This window comes from Rhinoraja longicauda, chromosome 13, assembly GCF_053455715.1.
Source record: "Rhinoraja longicauda isolate Sanriku21f chromosome 13, sRhiLon1.1, whole genome shotgun sequence".
NCBI classification, from domain to species: domain Eukaryota; kingdom Metazoa; phylum Chordata; class Chondrichthyes; order Rajiformes; family Arhynchobatidae; genus Rhinoraja; species Rhinoraja longicauda.
Genome location: NC_135965.1, coordinates 30820983 through 30839839, shown reverse-complemented (window position 1 = coordinate 30839839; position 18857 = coordinate 30820983). Strand labels below are relative to the sequence as shown.

Genomic DNA, 18857 nt, shown 5'->3' with positions numbered 1-18857 from the left:
GGGGAGGAGAGGAATGCTGCACCAATGCAGGAGAGGTTTAGGCCCAACAAGTCCAAGGTCTAGTGTTCACCTAAATGTCCAGTTGTGTAGGTCTCTGAAATTCTCACCAATAACTTATGACTCAATACAACAGTTCTGGGTTTTTTTTTCAGTAATTCTGCCAATCTATCTCTGACAGTAAGAAAGATCGTACTTTTGTGCCAAGCCTTCAATAATTTCCAATAGTGCTTCATAGCTAAGGAAATGTAGTCTGTGGCATTACAGAAAATGTCAAAATCTGACGAAGAGTCTCGACCCAAAACGTCACCTATTCCTTTTCTCCAAAGATGCTGCCTGATCCACTGAGTTGCTCCAGCCTTTTGTGTCTGTCTACAGTGAATGTCACCCAGCCAATTAAGTGGCAAGGTAAGGATCAGATGATCTGTGTTAATTCAGCTGGATGGGAATATTGACCTGAAGACCGGGAGAACTTTCCTGATTCCTCAAATGGACGTAAACATAGAAGGGTTGGTTAGTAACTTTACAGATGACACCGGGATTGCTAAGGTTGCGGTTTGTGGGGAAGGCTGTCAAAATATTCAGCGGGATATGGATCAGCGACACAAATGGGCAGAGAAATGGCAGATGGAGTTTAATCCAAGCAAGCGTGAGGAGTAGCACTTTGGGAGGTCAAATGTAAGGGGAAACGGCATTGATGGGGTCCAAGGCCATAACTCCGTGAAAGTGGCAACAGACATGGATAGAGTGGTATCCCACTGTTGCATCCCCTCACTACATACTAGGGGCAATTTATAGAGGCCATTTAACTTACAAACCTGTAAATTTGTGGGATGTGGGAGGAAACCGGAGCACCTGGAGGAAACCAATGCGGTTACAGGGAGAGCATGTAAATTCCACACAGACAGCATGTGAAGTCAGGATTGAACCTGAGTCTCCGGTACTGTGAGGCAACAGCTCAGCTCTCTGCACCACTGTGCCGCCCTGTCAAGGATGAAGGACTTACCTCAACTTCGTCTGGAAGTACAGAGTAGAATATCCATCTTAGCCTCCTCCCAAAATTCATAATTTATCAGAAAGTTTGATTCACTCCAAGCGGTTAAAGAATAGCTGAGGTTGCCGATTGCAGCAAAGGTAACAGGACCTGCACCTAGGTCACAGAGCTTGTTTCATAACCTATAACAATTCAGTTAAGCTGTGCCAGTATAACCGCAATACTGTCAACTTACCAAAGGTCAAAGCCCACAAGAGAGTGTTTTTACGATCAGTGCAGTATATTCACTTCTACTTTCAAAATCCCAGTGAATGAATTAGTTCATGCCCCCATAAAACAAAATCCAGATAACAGTCAGGCCTGGGCTGCTGTACAGCAAGGAACATTCATACCAAGCAAGTGTAAGGCGCTGACTGTCACTAAAAAGAGATTCCATCCACATCTCTAACTACATTCTCACCATCAAAATCTAAGTCACTAATGACCTGAAACTTAATGACCAACAAAAATAGTGGAATACATCAGATTGCTGATCTTTCCTTTGCATTTTGGAGTATTCTATAGTACAATTATCTGAAAAGACACAAAGTGCTGGAGTAACTCAGCAGGTCAGGCAGCATCTCTAGAGAACATGGATGATCTTAAGCTCAGGGGTGACCACGCTTTTGCAGTTGCAGCTCCAAGACTGTGGAACAGCATCCCTCTCCCCATCAGAACTGCCCCCTCCATCGACTCCTTTCAGTCCAGGCTCAAAACCTACTGCTACTCCCTAGCGTTTGAGGCCCTCTGAGGGGGCACTGTGAACTGTTTATGTATTGTGCTGTTATGTTTATGTGCCATTTAGTTGTTCGTTTATTAGTACCTGAACTGATGTACAGCACTTTGGTCAACGTGGGTTGTGTTTAAATGTGCTATACAAATAAAATTGACTTGACTTGACTTGATAAATGTCACCTATCCATGTTCTCCAGAGATGCTACCTGACCTGCTGAATTACTCCAGCACTTTGTGTCTTTTTCTGTAAACTGGAAGTAGTTCCTGCTTTCTGTAATTACTTCAATTCTACTGACCTGACCATTGATGACGAGTGGTAAATCTTTCACTCTGTTCATCTTCTTGGCATTTCAGCCACCTGTTTGGTAACAGACATTTGCCTTTGTTGAGTATCTTTAACTTGAGAAATGCCCCATTCCCTTCAAATTTGGGTGCAAGGAGAGTAGGTCCATGTTCAAGAATTGGAGATACCGAATGGATTGATAATGAGAAGAATATCAATCCATTTTAGTGGTATGACGTGCACAGCTTTCTGTAGAAGAAAATTCCATAGGTTCATCGTAATGTACATAAAAATGTATCCAAAATATGTATCCCTCTTATCCTGAAAGTGTGACCTCTTTTCCTCAATTCCACAGCCAGGGGAAATATTCTCCCTGCATCTAGACTGTCCAGCCCCACCAAAATGTTGTACATTTCATTGATATCTCGGTCATATTCTTCTAAACAGTAACACAAGTCTGACTGGTCCAATTTCCTGTCATATGACATTCCTGCCATGCAGCAATCAATCTGGAAAGTTCTATGGAAAATTAATATTTTCTTAGAAAAGGAAACAAAGCAGCATAAACTACCCGAGGCATTGTATGACAGTAGTAAGCATTCTGTTCTTCCAGTGAAGAGACACAATGATGTTATTGTCTGTTAATTTACAAGGAAACACAAAGTGCAAAGTGCTGGTGGGGAGGGGGGGGGGGTGGATTTCTCAGACTTTCTTACCAATATTGGCTGTATGGCTCTATGCAATATATTGTCTCTTAGATAACAAGATGAAGCATTCCCCCAACTGGCTCCGTGTTAATCTAGAGCCTACAGAACTCATCAACAACAAAATACGTTTCCAGTGCTTCATCTGGATATGACTGAATGCCAAACCATAGAGCATAGATCATGCTAGCTTTGGATCGCACACCTTCATTTAGCAGGAGGTTTGTATTGTCACAGGGCATGAGTCTCCTTCCCATGCTTAATTTAACGAACGAAAGTGCTCTGCGACAATCCTGGAACTTTAGTATAAGAAAATAACTGCAGATGCTGGTACAAATTGAAGGTATTTATTCACAAAATGCTGGAGTAACTCAGCAGGTCAGGCAGCATCTCAGGAGAGAAGGAATGGGTGACGTTTCGGGTCGAGACCCTTCTTCAGACTGAACTTTAGATGCCTGATTGATGAACTGATTCTCTTCATTTGAGTACAAAATGTCTTGCTCATTTCCTGAAACTGTGACCAAGGGTTTTAGATTTGTTGTCAGGGTAAATCCGGACAATGGAATTCCATTGACCAGCGTTAATTGTTCTCTGCTAGTGCTGTTGTGAATACATAGGTGAGCTTCTGAAAACAGAAGATGCTTGGTTATTGCAGATTTGCATAGGTGATTGGACTGAGTTGCAGATGTAATGAGATACAGTCTGAAATGTCAAAGATTCCAGAAAAACTCAAAAATGAATTGTGACTTTCATAGCCACTAAAAGATTCAATGGATGAAGAGTGCTTCATGTTGACTTCCATTACATCACACAATTAGTTTATCTTTTCTTTCATGAGGTGAAGCATCCAAAGACACTGTTCGAAGGATAGGGTAAGGCAGGAATGCAATGGATGTTGCATTGTCATGGGATTATATATCTGAGTAATTCACAAATGTTAGTGGTTCAGCTTGTCCCATTGTATTTGTTTTGGGATCCCTCACGCTTTGTACCTGCTACTGACGATATGTTTGTACTCCAGTAACTCTGTTATCTATTGGTGAAGATGTGATGGTATCTCTCCTGTGCTCCTGTTTGGAGATGGATATTTACTGATGGCTCCCAGCGATAACCCTTGGCTTCCCTTTTCTACCTTGCCCTGAGCTAATAATTCAGAAAGCCCACAGTGGTGCAGCGGTAATAGTTGCTCCCTTACAGCGCTAGAGGCCCGGGTTCGATCCTGACATCGGGTCGCGTGCTGTCTATAAGGAGTTTGTACGTTCTACCCGTGACCACATGGGTTTTCTCCGGTTTGCTTCGGTTTCGTCCCACATTCCGAAAATGTGCAGGTTTGTAGGTTAATTGGCTTCTGTAAATTGTCCATAATGTGTAGGATAAAACATGTGAATGATGATCACTGGTCAGCATGGATTTGGTGGGCCGAGGGGCCTGTTTCCACACTGTATCTCTGAACTAAACCAATTGCTTCATTTCACGCCAGCAGATTTGAACATTCTTATTTTTGATCCATTTCACAAAATGCATTATTAAAAAAATAATCCTATCACATGCAAAGAAAAGTGCAGGAGTTCATGTCCTATATGTGGCTTGATACGAAAACTATTTGGATGATTTTACATTGATCCTTCTAACCAAATTAAATACAGAAAATGTACCACAATGGGTGTATATTACAATGGCTGGCTACATCAAGGGATATATTTTACATGGTATCGAGGAAAAAAGAATACATGTTTAGGATCTCTTATCTATGCCTCAGGCCTTGCCAGGAAGCACCCTGCCAAGGGTGATCCACTGATGAAAGTATGAGGAATAAAATGCTGAAACATATTTGCTGAAAGGTCAATATATCAGGAAGATTTATTTTCAATCCGGCTGCAATCGGGTATTCAGAAGGGCAATGTCCATCTGGACAGTCAAACCTGCAACTTTAACATGTGCAATCCATCCTCGGTGTAACTTCCCTTCCCACCTGTGACTGTGCTTAACCAAGATCTTATATTGCATGAGCACCAGAATGCTTATTGTGTTCATTATTTGCTCAGTTACTAAGGCAGAGATGGCCTTTTCATGCTGATGACAATAGTGTTATCATTCCATTTCTTAATCAGTCAACACGAGTGATATTTACTGAACCAGCTCCATTTCCATCTAGGAGGCAATTGGCCTCAGAGAGATTTGCTTAACAGCGACTCAATTTGCAAATGCACTTTACTGCCGCCCGGCTCAGTCAGGTGAGTGAAAATCTGATCTTACTTTGTGTACGGTTTTAATGCATGATTGCACTGACTGGAAACATTACTCTTCTAATGGGTTTTTCTTTTTTTGGAAATCTCACTAGTTGAAACAGATTGAGATGAGGAAACTAGAAAGTTGTGGTCCTATCAGCCTGATATTTGTGCAGACTACACTGGTTAATATTTAGCAAGTAGAAATTGTGATTATACTTGAGAATAAGGAGAGCACAACAGCACCAGGTGAAGGGCTCAGTCCTTTATTCTTACTGCTTTGTTCCCACCTCTTCTGCCTTTCCAAATTTGATGTGATAAGTCAAGTTATTAAACTTTCAAAACGTCCTCAATTCTTAGACTCATGTAGGTGATTGCCCGATGACTTGACCTTACAGGTAATTTTCCATCTGTGCGCTCCTTACACTTGTAAAGCTTGGAGAAGGGGATTGCATATCTATTATTGCAAAATGATATTGGGCAAGTATCAGCCTTCCCATTGGTGTCACTACAAAAATCAGTGCTGCATCATTCAGGTGAAAACGATGGGCTTTTTAGATATTTGACCCTTCATCAAACACCATAGAACAGATAGAGCATAGAACAGTACAGCACAGAAACAGGCCCTTCGGCCAACAATGTCTGTTCCGAACATGCTGCCGAGACCAAATCTTATCTGGCTACACGTAATCCATATCCTTTCATTCCCCGCATATGCATATGGCTATCCAAAAGTCTTTTAAATGCCACTTTTGTTTAGAGATTCAGCATGGAAACAGGCTCTTTGGCCCACTGAGTCCACACCAACCAACAATCACCCATACACTAGTTCTATCCTATGCACTAGGGACAATTTACAGAAATCAATTAGCTTACAAACCTGCATGATGCATGACTTTGGAATGTGTGAGGAAACCAGAACACCCAGAGAAAACTCACGCAGTCACAGGGAGAGCGTACAAAGTCCGTACAGACAGCACCCAAGGTCAGGATCAACCCAGGGTCTTTGGTGCTGTAAGGCAGCAACTCCACCGCTGTGCCACTGTGCTGCCTTTGTGTTACTATGCCGCCCCAAATTGTATCTGTCTCAACCACCATCCCTGGCTATGCGGTTCAGGAATTCACCACAATCTGTGTAAAAAACTTGCATTGCACATCTATAAACTTTGCCCCTTTCACATCTTTCAGGAGGTGCCCCTTTTGTTCACGTGGCGGCACTGCGCAGTGGCTGCAGATCACCTGCAGTCCGTTTGTCTATTTGGTTTTTTTTGTCTTAATTGTAAGTGTTGGATGTGATGTTGTCCTTTTTGTGGTTGTGTACTATGTGTGGGGGGGGGGGGGGACTTTAAAAATTGTCTCTTCTGAACGGAGACGTGACCTTTTTTCTGGGTCATGTCTCTGTTCACGCTGCGGCCTACCAGCGGCCAAACACCTGGAGCTAGCGGCCTCCAGCTGGGACCACCTGGAGCTCTGGTTCGCTGAGCCCGCGGACTGTACTCACCACCTGCGGAGCTGACTGCCTTCAGAGGCGGTGGTGGCGCTGCGAGTGCAGCTGTGACTCACCTTCTGAGGCTTCAGCCGCGGGCCCTGTGGACGTCTGAAGCTCGCAGTTCCCTGGGTGGGGGCCGACTGGGAGTTCCAGCAGTGGCAGCGGCTTCGTCCGCCACGAATCGTGAGGCTTGGGTCGGCCCGCTGCGGACCTTTCACTGTCCGGCGCGGCCTGCAATAGGCCGTGGGATTTTCCACCGCCCGGCGGGGGTTTCAATGTCGGGAGCCCCGACCGCCCCGACTGCAATTTCGACTGCCTGACCGTGGGAGAAGATGCCAGGGAAGTGAAAGCCATTCTGGCCTTCCATCACAGTGAGGAAGTGACTGGAGGAGACTCACTGTGATGGATGTTTTTTTGTTTTATGTTGGTTTTGTGATTGTGTGTTTTATTGCTTTCTTTTTTATTGCCTCTCATTGTTGACTGTGAGTAACGTAATTTCGTCCAAAAAAATGTTTTTGGATGACAATAAAGACTATTCTATTCTATTCTATTAAAACTATGCCCTCCAGTATTTCATTTTTTTCCATCCTGGGAAAAAGGTTCTGACTGTCTATCCTATCTATGCTTCGCAGAATTTTATATACTTCTATCAGGTCTCCCTACAACCTCTGGCATTCCAGAGAAAAAAATCCAAGTCAGTCAAACCACTCCCGGTAGCTAATATCCCCAACTCCAGACAACATTATGTTAAACAAAATCTATGTCCCTAGCGACAAATGCATGCAGATGCATTAAATAATTAATCGGAACTGAACTTGATTTACTCTTGGAAAAAAATCTATGCTATTATTCCAAGAATACCACCTTGGCTTCCTCTCAAACATCTGCCATTATTCAATCAAGAAATTGAATTTTATAACTCAACTATAATTCTCCTGCCAACCTGTCCAAACAAACCCTGTCCCACTCGTTTTAGTGCCAACAGATGCATTAATCCACCTTTTAATTACAAACCAGATAAAATATCTGCTGGGTATGGCAATGTTAGTTTTAATTCTAATTATTTGGTTTGGGAAAAGATCTGGCTGTGAACTCAACCCTCGCAACTTCAAGCAGGATTAAAGCTGGATATTTATTGGTGAAGAAAGCATAATTCACAGGAATTTTGATACCTCGGTAAGGTGATTATGACTGGATGAAATTTATGAATTGGTCCAAATGCACAGGAAAGTACACCGATATTCAAGATGGGGAAGTGTGCAGAGGGGATCATTGCATTGGCATTGATGGTTGGCAACTTTGAAGGTTGCTTCCATCTAACTGGAAGCAATGGTTTTAGTTGGGGTCAACATCCTCAGTGTTAGAGTGGTCTTGTCAAACATTGGCTTTGACAATACTGCAATCTGTGACTCCGTTGAAGAATCCTTCCTAGCAGCTAAACATGTTTCTCATATTTATTACTCTGTCTTGCATCTACATGGTCAGCCAAGTCACCATTCCAGATCATTCCTGGTAAATGTTCTCCAAGTTCCCAGTGACTCACAAGTGACAGATGTACGAAGTGCATGTTAAATAATTAATTGGAACTGACCATTTTTTGATTAAATAATTACCATTCCTGGAAAAGATTTCAATGATAGGCAAGGTATCTATTGATTCAGCAATGATACTTTACTGAATCATTGAAGCAATGACTATATAACAGAACATTCGATAGAAAACAGATACCTTGCCTGTCACTGAAACCTTTTAGAGTAATTTGTTTGCTGGTACTCCCATACAATATAGTGAAGTTTGTAATCATGCTTTAAATTTGTGTATTTATTTAACCACTCTCATTACTAACTGTGATCCTGGCAACAACACAACTGACTCTTATTCATAGAGACATATAGTCATACGGTGTGGAAACAGGCCCTAACTCGCAACACGTCCACACTGAACAGCATGCCCCATCTACACTAGTTCCACCTCCCCTCACTTGGCCCATATCCCTCTAAACCTATCCTATCAATGTACCTATCTAAATGTTTCTTCAACACTGCAATAGTTCCTGCCTCAACTACCTCCTCCGGCTGTTCGTTCCATGCACCCACCACCCTTTATGTAAAAAAGTTACCTCAGAGGTTCCTATTAACTCCTTCTCCCCTCACTTTAAACCTATGTCCTCTAATTCATACGTTTATTAATGTACAAATGTAATGTATACTTTGATAATCTACAGTCATCTACAGATCCTTATGGCCAACCTTCGATGTTAGGTATAATATAAGCAGGATTTGGATGAGTTTATTAATGGTACAGTTCCATCATGTTGTACTGCCAAAACCAGGTTTAGGGGGGACATGCAACAGTCGCAACTTCAGGGCAAGAATGTAATGTACAGTGCTCTTCCTGGTTAATCATTTGCTGTTGAAATGCTGCTCATTTAACTCTGTCATCAAATCTGGGCCCAGCTATGGATCTATGCCATCAAGGTTCAGGTTTTGTCATAATTCTGCAAGATTATTGTGCTCCAATTTTTAGGCTGTGAAGTGCAGAAAACTGTTCATTGAACATAATGCCACAACACTTCTTTGGCAGGTGGAAATCTGTTCTTTAAAATAAATCAAGGGATCAATGCCCATGACTGTGGGAAGGTGGTGCTGAGCTGGCTTCCTGAACTGTCCATGTGATGAAGGGATGCCTACAATGCTATTAGACAGGGCTATTAGACACTACAGTGAATGCAGTGCATGTCTGGGTCGGGATGGTGCTCTAGGTGTTGATGTTCCTATACACTTGCTGCAGTGTCCTTCAAGGTGATAGGGGCATGACTTTGGTCCCTCTCTTGGTGTAAGAACAGGAAAGTTAAATCTTCACCAGGGCACTCACAATCCAAGTGAAGAGGTTAATGTGATCAAAATGAATTGTTCATTTCCCTATGTACAGTGTTCAGTCTGAAGCACCGGTAAAATATGGAAACATCACCCTGCAGGTTTAACAACGGCGAAAGACCAGGTAAAAGCACAACCAAAAGAAAAATGACAGATCAACCACAAATGAAAAAAATGAGAAGATGGATAAATGATCAATTCCCTTTATCTAATAATTTTTTTAATTGAACTTGGGTAGTGTTTCTTTGGATTCTGCCTTAGACTCGGTGGGCCGAAAGTCCTGTTTCCATGCTGTATCTCTAAACTAAACTAATTTGTACACATATCACCATTTTTTGTTTACCACCTTGGCTGATGCTCATTTAAAATTAAACAAAGAACTGTTTCATAACGAGAGGGCAAATATTTCACATTTGGTAAAGCATGTGTCTGTCAGGCCACCTACTTTACACCCTAGAATCTAACAATGGAGTAATTTGTTAGTGAGTTCACAAATGTGCTGGAGATACGCAGCAAGACAAGCAGCATCTATAAAGAGGAAAGCAGAATTAACATTCTAGATTAATGGGCTTATATCTGTTCATCAACTTGAAAATGTGCACTTTATTCCGCTCTCCATGGATGCTGCATGACCTGCTGAGTATTTCCACCATTTTCCACCATTATTGATGACTATAAATAAAGAATCAGTGAAACCGATGAGGTTTGGTAACCAGCCAGTGTATGACAGACTCATAACAAAACTAACCTGATAAATGTGTATCCATTATATTGCATCTAGTATACATTTCAATTTGTTGTGCTTAAGTTCCATGATTCAATTCTGCTGATATATTAATGTACATCATAAATATTTTATGTACTGTATATTCTGGATAATATATGTACATGATGTGAATCCCATCTAAAATTAATAGGAAAGGAAGTGTCTCCAGGAAATAGCCCAATGACTAAAGCAATTGTTCATGTAAATGCTGCTCCCTATGGGTCTCTCTGCCTCACCACAATCACTTATGTAGTAGCCAAATCCTGTAAACTTTGCAATAAAAAGGTTTAACACAACAGAAAATATATTTATTTCCTGTATGGCTTTCCAGGCAAAGTACAGATGGAATTATCACATCATATGTCTTCATTGATCTTGTAATTCCCACTGTACGTACTTGCTAAATGTAGCCTGTTATTGATTGAGGGGAATTTGAAACCCCGCAGATATAAAGAGAAACACATGAGCTGATAAGAGAAAGTAGAATATAATATCCTCATATTGCCTTCATTTGTTTATTGTTCATCTTTCCTTCAGTTTTTGTAATATGCTTCAAGATCCTTCTCTCCATTAATGGTGCTGGAGACTTGATAATGATTGTTTTTTTTTTGTTATTCTGGCCTTACCCAGCTCTCTGTTTCCTTGGCCGACCTGTTTCTCCAAATTTGCAGGTTGATTTTGCCTTCTGCTTCCTTTTATTCCAAATTCATTCCTCCGTCAGTTTCTCTGTTGCTACATTTTTAATATGCTTCCTGCTGTGCCTAACTCATTTTGATTCTTAATGTAATAAAAAGGAACCTGCAGATGCTGATTTATACCATTAGTCTGAAGAAGGATCCCCACTCAAAACGTCACCCATTCCTTCCCTCCAGAGATGCTGCCTGTCCCGCTGAGTTACTCCAGCATTTTGTGTTTACCTTCGATCTGCAGTTCTTTCCAACATATTCCTCTTTATCATAGCTTTTCTCTAATCTTCACATGGATTTCATCCTGGTATCTCAAAGACTCTTTCACTTGCCATTATTACAAACATTATCTGGTGTGTTCTCCAAACTCCATCTTCCCAAGTGTACTCCATTTCCCCAATCTCATTCTGATAATTTGTTACCTCTTTGCACTTTGTGGTCATTTGTTCTTGGTTATTTCAGCTTCTGTGCTGTGGCATCCTATGATTCTATGTCTCTGTTACAATGGATCACTTCTGTGCCTGACTTATTCGGGATATTTTCCTTGAATACCTTTGATTTGAACAGTTTCAAATGTTTCCTTTCTGAAATCTTGAATTTGTGATTCCATATACATAAAGGAGAGAAATACTTATAGGAAAGCAATCGGAAGAACTATCTTTGATAATTTTGCAATATCAGAGATAAACTGCAAGAAAATCATCTAATTTCAACTCTAAGACTACCACAGGATTTTTTTTCCTCTATATATTTTCTTTATTGATTTAATTTTATGATTTATTCTGGCCGGAAAAGAAATCTCCTTGTGTTTCACATCAATGTCGCCCTATGATTGATGATTCGCTTTTGTGATACAATTATTGAAAATTTTCCTCATGACCATGTCTATTTTTATTTCTTGGAAATGATAAGCGTCCTGTTGACTCTACGTGTTATTAATGCATGAAGAAAACATATTAAAAATTGAATCAGGATATGCTATTCAATATAACATCAATATGTATCAGATACCACATCAGAATATCTTGCATAATAGTTCATTACATTCTATAGTAAGCTGAAATGGATTATATGAAACCAGTACAGGCCATACATACTAAATAGTGAGCCAAGAACCATTATACAACACGTATCCATACTAGGCTGAGTAAAAGCATGTAACATAATTGTCAAGTTTCAAATTTTTTAATAAATTTTGTGCAGAAAAATTAAAAAACATTACATTAAACTCTGAATGTTAAAGTATAACATACTAAGTGTCATCGCGATATAGCACAGAAACAGGCCCGACAGCCCATCGAGTCCATTCCAATTGTCAACCACTCATTCACACTAATCCTACACTGATTCCATTTTGTTTTACTCTCCCACTTTCCATCAACTCCACCCCCTCCCCAGATTCCATATTGCACCTACACACCAGCGGCAATTTACAGTAGCCAATTAATCTTCCATCTTGCATATCTTTACGATGTAAGGAGCCTGATACACTCAGGAGAAACCACACCATGACATGGAGAATAAGCAAAATCCACAGACAGCACCTGGAGTTAGGTACGAACCTGGGTCTCTGACGCTGCAAATAGATTCAGAGATTAAAGAAATTTAGGCCCCAGTGCATTAATGTTAATTATATTTGCACGTAAAGAACAAACGACCCCAAAGTGCAAGCATATCGAAAAGAGTTAACAAATTATCAGAATGAGATTGGGGAAATGGAGTACACTTGGGAAGATGGAGTTTGGAGAACACACCAGATAATGTTTGCAATAATGGCAAGTGAAAGAGTCTTTGGAAAGGAAACATTTGAAACTGTTCAAATCAAAGGTATTCAAGGAAAATATCCCAAATAAGTCAGGCACAGAAGTGATCCATTGTAACAGAGACATAGAATTATAGGATGCCACAGCACAGAAGCTGAAATAACAAAGTATATGCATCCCACTTAATTACAGTCTAAAATGAAATCTAAATAAATATCCAAACAGTCAAGTCTTAATTTAGAAGTCATGGAACCAAGATCAAAAATAGGGGTAACTGGAAATTAGTTTGCCAAACAAAATTATTTAGTGATGTTCAGTGAATCAATATTTTACTTCTATTATGCAGGGTCAAGATGTATCAAACAATCTAAATGGATCAGATGATAACCCTTGCTCTGCAAGTTCACATGATGTAGGTTAAAGCCTCATGAAATCACTTCAGGCTTAATGTTGCCAAATGTGTGCTTCGTCTGCCTTCAGGAAAATTGAGGATGTGCGGCTTCTCAGCCCGAACAACTATAATTATTTTGTTGGCTACATAGTTGAAGCACTCTCCTTTATTTTTACTCATCCAACACAAAAGTGAGGTACTCAGAATACTGACTTGAACATCTGTAATGCTGAAGATATCTATGGAGGGCTCATATTTCAAATGATATGAAACTGGTTATTTAGTTGAAACATCTTATATAATGTAAGCAATGGCAACGCTGAACTATTATAAAATATTAATGATCTCACACCCATGCTTGAAACCCATGCAGAAAATGCTTGAAACAATCAACAGGTCAGACAGCATCTGCAGAAAGGGAAGTGAAGCTAACATTTCAAGTTGAAAACCTTTCAACACAAAGAAGGAAGTGGGAAGACAAATTAATTCATTTTAAGTTGAGGAGAGGGTGGGGAAGGGTGGAGGGGACAAAGGGAAGAGGAGATGGCCAGAATTGAGAAGGCGATTCTGCTTTCTGGTTGGTAGTTTAGTTTAGTTTTAGTTTAGTTTAGAGATACAGCGTGGAAACAGGCCCTTCAGCCCATTGAGTCCGCACCGACCAACGATCCCCGCACACTTACACTATCCTACACACACACGGGACACTAAAGACACTAGGAACAATTTACAATTTTACCAAGCCAATTAACCCCTCATGGATAACGAGGACCTAGTGTCCATCATTGGCCGAAAAACAATTTGTAATCTCCTCTGACCATGAGCGGAGCCGCTCAAATACAACAAGTTGCTTCTTTCATTCAACAAGAATACATTGAAACAATTTTCACAGGCAAGACTTATGAGGCAATGCCTATATTTGATAATGTTTTATAGTTAAGGGGAATACATATTTAACATTAGAGCCCACATAATAACCTTCGTTAAACGCTAATACATTCTGACAAACACGGGGATTAAGTTAATTTTATCTTCTTGCAGGATTAACACAAGGGTTCCACCTGATTCAAGTTTTTTATAAAGAAGAATGATTTGATAACCTTTGCTAATTCTCTGTACCTCATTGCATACAAGTAGGGTGCAAGGGCTTTTGGTGCCATCATTATTACATTAGACAATGCCCAGGTGATGAAAGTAACAGTCTCAAACTTAATCATGCCACAATAATATAAAATCCTTTCAAATATAAGCAGTAACATTGAACCAAAGTAAAAGAAAAAGACAATAGAGTGCATTAGAAAAGTGAGTCTTGCCCTGGAGGTAAAGCCTCTCCATATTCCGGAATTCCTTGTCTTCCAGTACAACATGAAATAACAGCCCAGCAGCAAACATGTGCATGACAGTAACAGAACAATGAACATCCCATAAAACAGGTGAGCAAGGACAGCGCCGTGTGGAACTATTAGAAAAATGTAGTCCACTTCACACACTTTCAGCTTGCAAAATGGAGATTGTTGTGTTGCTATCATTATGATAGTGATGATAAACTGTGGCAAAGTAACCAAAATCCATATAAAGATGACCAGTATGACTGTCCTGGTAGGAGAGAGCAGGGTGATATAGTGCAGAGGCCAGTTAACAGCAAGGTAGGTGTCTATCACCATGGCTGTGAGTGTCATAATCCCACAGCAACATGTAGTCGTGAGAGTGAAAAGCAGCAATTCACACACCACCTTGGGAGAGTTCAGCTGGAAAGCATTAGAAAGCTGGATGCTGAAGTTTATCACCGAGTAAATCAAGTCACTGATCAAAGTGTTGCTGAGCAGCAGGTACCTGGATTCTTGGCGGAGGGTGCTTTTGGTGAAAATGGCGAGCAAGATTAGTGGGCTGGCCAGCAATGATGCAAAGAAGCAGATTCCTCCAGGGATGATGATAAGCCTACTTCGACCCTGCAACAAAGCCTGAACCCATCGCAAGTATATCTCAGCAATAGTGCTGGAGGCAAATGTAGAGTTTGGGATTGATGAGCCATTAGAGTGGAAAAGAAAAGTGCATTCTGCACCAAGTAAAGCCATCCTGCTGCATTTAGTGTGGATTCACAAACCGACTATCTTCATCGTCCTCTTGGAGAAGTAAAAGTGATCCCAAATGGTTATAATCTCTTCCTTAGCTTCCTGAATTTCATTCAGTTCCAATATTCATCCTAGATGAATCTTAATCCACTGGAAACAATGACTTAATCCAAACTCTTACAATCTGTGGTAAGATACATAGAACATTGAACCCCTTCTCCTCTTATATGCACAGCATTTAGATCTCTCATTTCTTGTACACTCACCCTGTGATCTCTCAATACAACAGCACGGTCTGACAAGTTTAATTATCTGTGGAGCACTATTCCCCTGTGCCTCTTTGAAACTTCAGAGCAAGTGTAGCTCTTGAAAACAGTGCCACTGATTATTTTTCATTCAGATAGGGGGTGGTGAACAGATGGGATAGTCAAACAAAGTCAAATTGTTACTAATGCACACATTCCATTTTCCCTAATGGGCTACATCTATGATAGTGGGGAAGCCTGACAACAAATTATTTGTTTATTTAACAATTACCTGTTCCCTTATCTGATCCTTTTCCAGAGAATGACTAAAATACCCTCCGAAACCCTCCTTTCCCATTGCCATCATTTCTACATTTGAACCAATCAACCAAAGGAAGATTCAGATTTCATTTTTAAAAATTAACCCTTATTGCAAAAAGGCAACAACAGTTGAGAGATTTATATTATGATGAGTCAGTATGGAAGGAAACAGAGTTAATATTTCATATTCACAACTCTTCAAGACTCACTTTCTCTTTCCATAGATGCTACATGACTTTATGTAGCATTCCTCTATTTCCTATTTTCGACGGTGAGTTAAGCAGAATTAACCATTAGGATCATCTGTTTTCAGAGAAATAGACAGTAACCTTTTTGTCCAAAATATCCATTAAAATCAATCAGCTAAATTTACGATATAAATGTCAAGGTAGCTGGAGATATAGCCCCAAATGTCCTCATTTTCCTGTCAATCTGCCAATATAACCGCTCTATGTGTCTGTAGTATTAGTACAATTCTGACAAAGTTGCAAGGAAAATTTGGTTCTATAATCGAACAGAATCTCTGCTGAGCACTTGACATGGGTGGTATGAACAAGCTCAAAGCAATTGTATCCTATTTTTCAGAGAAACATTTCATTTTTAAATTCATTGAACAAAATTAATCCCTAATGCACCGGTGAACTCTCACTCCATAATAGCAGCGATTTTATGGAGAATATCTGTCTTAAATTACAAAACCAATCCCACTGATTTATAATCCATTGAGGAGTACTTGGTCTGGTCTGAAGAAGGGTCTCGACCCGAAGCGTCACCTATTCCTTTTCTCTAGAGATGCTGCCTGACCCACTGAGTCACTCCAGCATTTTGTGTCTATCTGGGGAGTTCTTGAATTTGTCTTCTAAAAATAAATAGCAAACTAGAGAGACTGAACATCTGCAAGCTTTCTATGTTGTTTTACATCTTCTAACATTCATGAATTGTGGTTGTGTCTGGTTCAGAATCAACAGTAGGTTTTCAGGTATCTTCTTGGGAAAGGAGCTGATGCATGTTACTTGTATGGTGCATGTTGACTCCAACCATAGGCCCTTGTTCATCCACTGGGTAGAACTGGAGAGATAACTTGTTTGAGAAAGGGATAGAAATCTGCATGCTCAAACTTTGGGAAATGCATTAGGATTAATTTTCTATTGGACTGTTAAATTTAGAATAATTGCTGATAAGTATTAGCTACATTGATAAATACCAAGGTGCCTCACAGATTAAAATAATATTGTTTCTTCATTCATTTTTTGGGAACTGGGTGATGCTCGCAAAGCCAGTAGTTATTGCCCATCCCTATTTGCCACTTGAAAAAAATGGCAACGAGCAGCCAACAACGAAATGGTTTGCTTGGTTATTTCAAAATCAACCATATGGATTGGAATCACATATAAGATGCCTGGTAAGGACAGCAGAATTCCTTGAAGGAGATTAGAGAAGGAGATGTATGATTTTATATCACAATCCAATAGTCTAGTAGTCGTTATTACTAAATTTAGTTGTTATTCTAAATTACTAACTGGATCTATGTTCCTCAGCTACCATAGCGGGATTTGAACCCAGACTAAGTGGCTGTTAGTCCAGGCCTCTGTGTTGCCACTCCAGTAATTTGAACCCACTCATGCATTATTGTGAGATGATGTCAGTGCAGTAATTCCTTCTGCTTTTGGATGGGCCATTTTATAAACAATACAAAGCCCAGCAAACTAATCTTTCAGTGAAGTTGAGATTACCTGCTGCATCTGGAAACAGTAGCCAGTGAATAATTTGTGAGAGCTTGTTCTACGTCACTAAATCACATTAACTTGCCTGCACTTAAAGCCTGTTTACACAGGTACTCTGGTACACAAGGTGCATCTGCATTAGTCTCCTAAAGCTCACGTAATAGAGATAAGTCATCCACCAGGCCATCTGTGCAGCTGATTCCACCGTCGATGAGCATCAAAAAAGCAGGATTGTACTTTTCAAGGCAGTGTGCGTTGTGTAACTCTTCCTCGAAATTTAACATTGTTCATTGAATAAATGCATCCTTATCCCCCTAACCCCACCTCCAATACCACTATCGGTCTCAGGTACCAATTTACTCTCCTCAGGTGTCCGATACCCAGCAAAATAAAGGAGGCGAGTTCCAGCTGAGGTCCAACCAACATATATCACATTACTGTGAATCCTCTGGCTATTGATTTTAGCCCTCTGCAGATTAAAGCGATTGTTTTGTTAACCTATGAACTTTCTATTTGCGCTCATCAACAAGCTTTCTCATGTCCTTCAGTTTCCATTCTCTCTATTTATGTAATACACTGGTCACGTTTTCTTGGGTGAACTTGAATTACCTCATCCCTCACTACACTTGCCACAAGATTGCCCAGTCACTTATTCTGCCTCTGCTACTTCCCAACAGTGATGCTTAGCGGCACAGCGGTAGAGTTGCTGCCTTACAACGCCAGAGACCCAGGTTCAATCCTGACTAAAGGTGCTGTCTGTATGGAGTTTGAACGTTCTCCCTGTGACTGCATAGGTTTTCTATAGTTGATCCGGTTTCCTCGCACATTCCAAAGACATGCATGTTTGTCGGTTAATTGGCTTCTATAAATTTTGCAAGTGTGTAGGATATAACTAGTGTACGCATGATCACTGATCGGTGCAGACTTGCAAGCAGGAGAATGGAGTTGAGAGGGAAAGATAAATCACCCTTGATTGAATGGAGGAGTAGACTTGATGGCCTAATTCTGCTCATATCACTTAGGAACTTATGGACTCAGTGGGCAGAAGGGCCACACTTAAATCTCTAAACTAAACTAAACCAAATTAAACTTATTTCAAATATAGTTGTTAACTTGCTACTCCTACATTTGAGTCAGTGATAAAGTAACCTGCTGAACTAAGGTTAAGATCTTTGGGGAATGATAATTGTGCATCCCATTATTCAAAGTAAATATCTCTAATGCTACATGGCTTACTATCTTCCAAGAAATTCCACACACAAATGAAAAGGCTGCCCCCTTTTTCATGAGTGGTAGCACGAGAAAGGCTTTATGCCAGAAAGGCTTTACACCTGCAGCAAGGATTGTTCAATATAACCAACAAAAATGCAGGGATAGCTGGGGCCCATGCAAGTGCCCATGGCTATACCTTTAACTTGGAGAAAGTGAGAGGAGTCGAAAGAAAAGTTGTTGAGGGTGAGGACGTTCTGCCAGGTGGAGGAGAGTGTTAGTTGAATTACCCATACTATACTGTCCTCAAGATGGCTTTGTGTGGATAGAACAATGGT

General features: G+C 40.5%; 1 protein-coding gene across 1 annotated transcript; it reads right to left on the bottom strand.

Annotated features, from left to right (window-relative positions):
- Nucleotides 1-13991: 13991 nt before the first annotated feature.
- Nucleotides 13992-15023, bottom strand: LOC144599207 (putative G-protein coupled receptor 148). Its single transcript, XM_078409961.1, has one exon. The coding sequence runs from the start codon at nt 15021-15023 to the stop codon at nt 13992-13994; it is 1032 nt and encodes a 343-aa protein (XP_078266087.1).
- Nucleotides 15024-18857: the final 3834 nt, after the last annotated feature.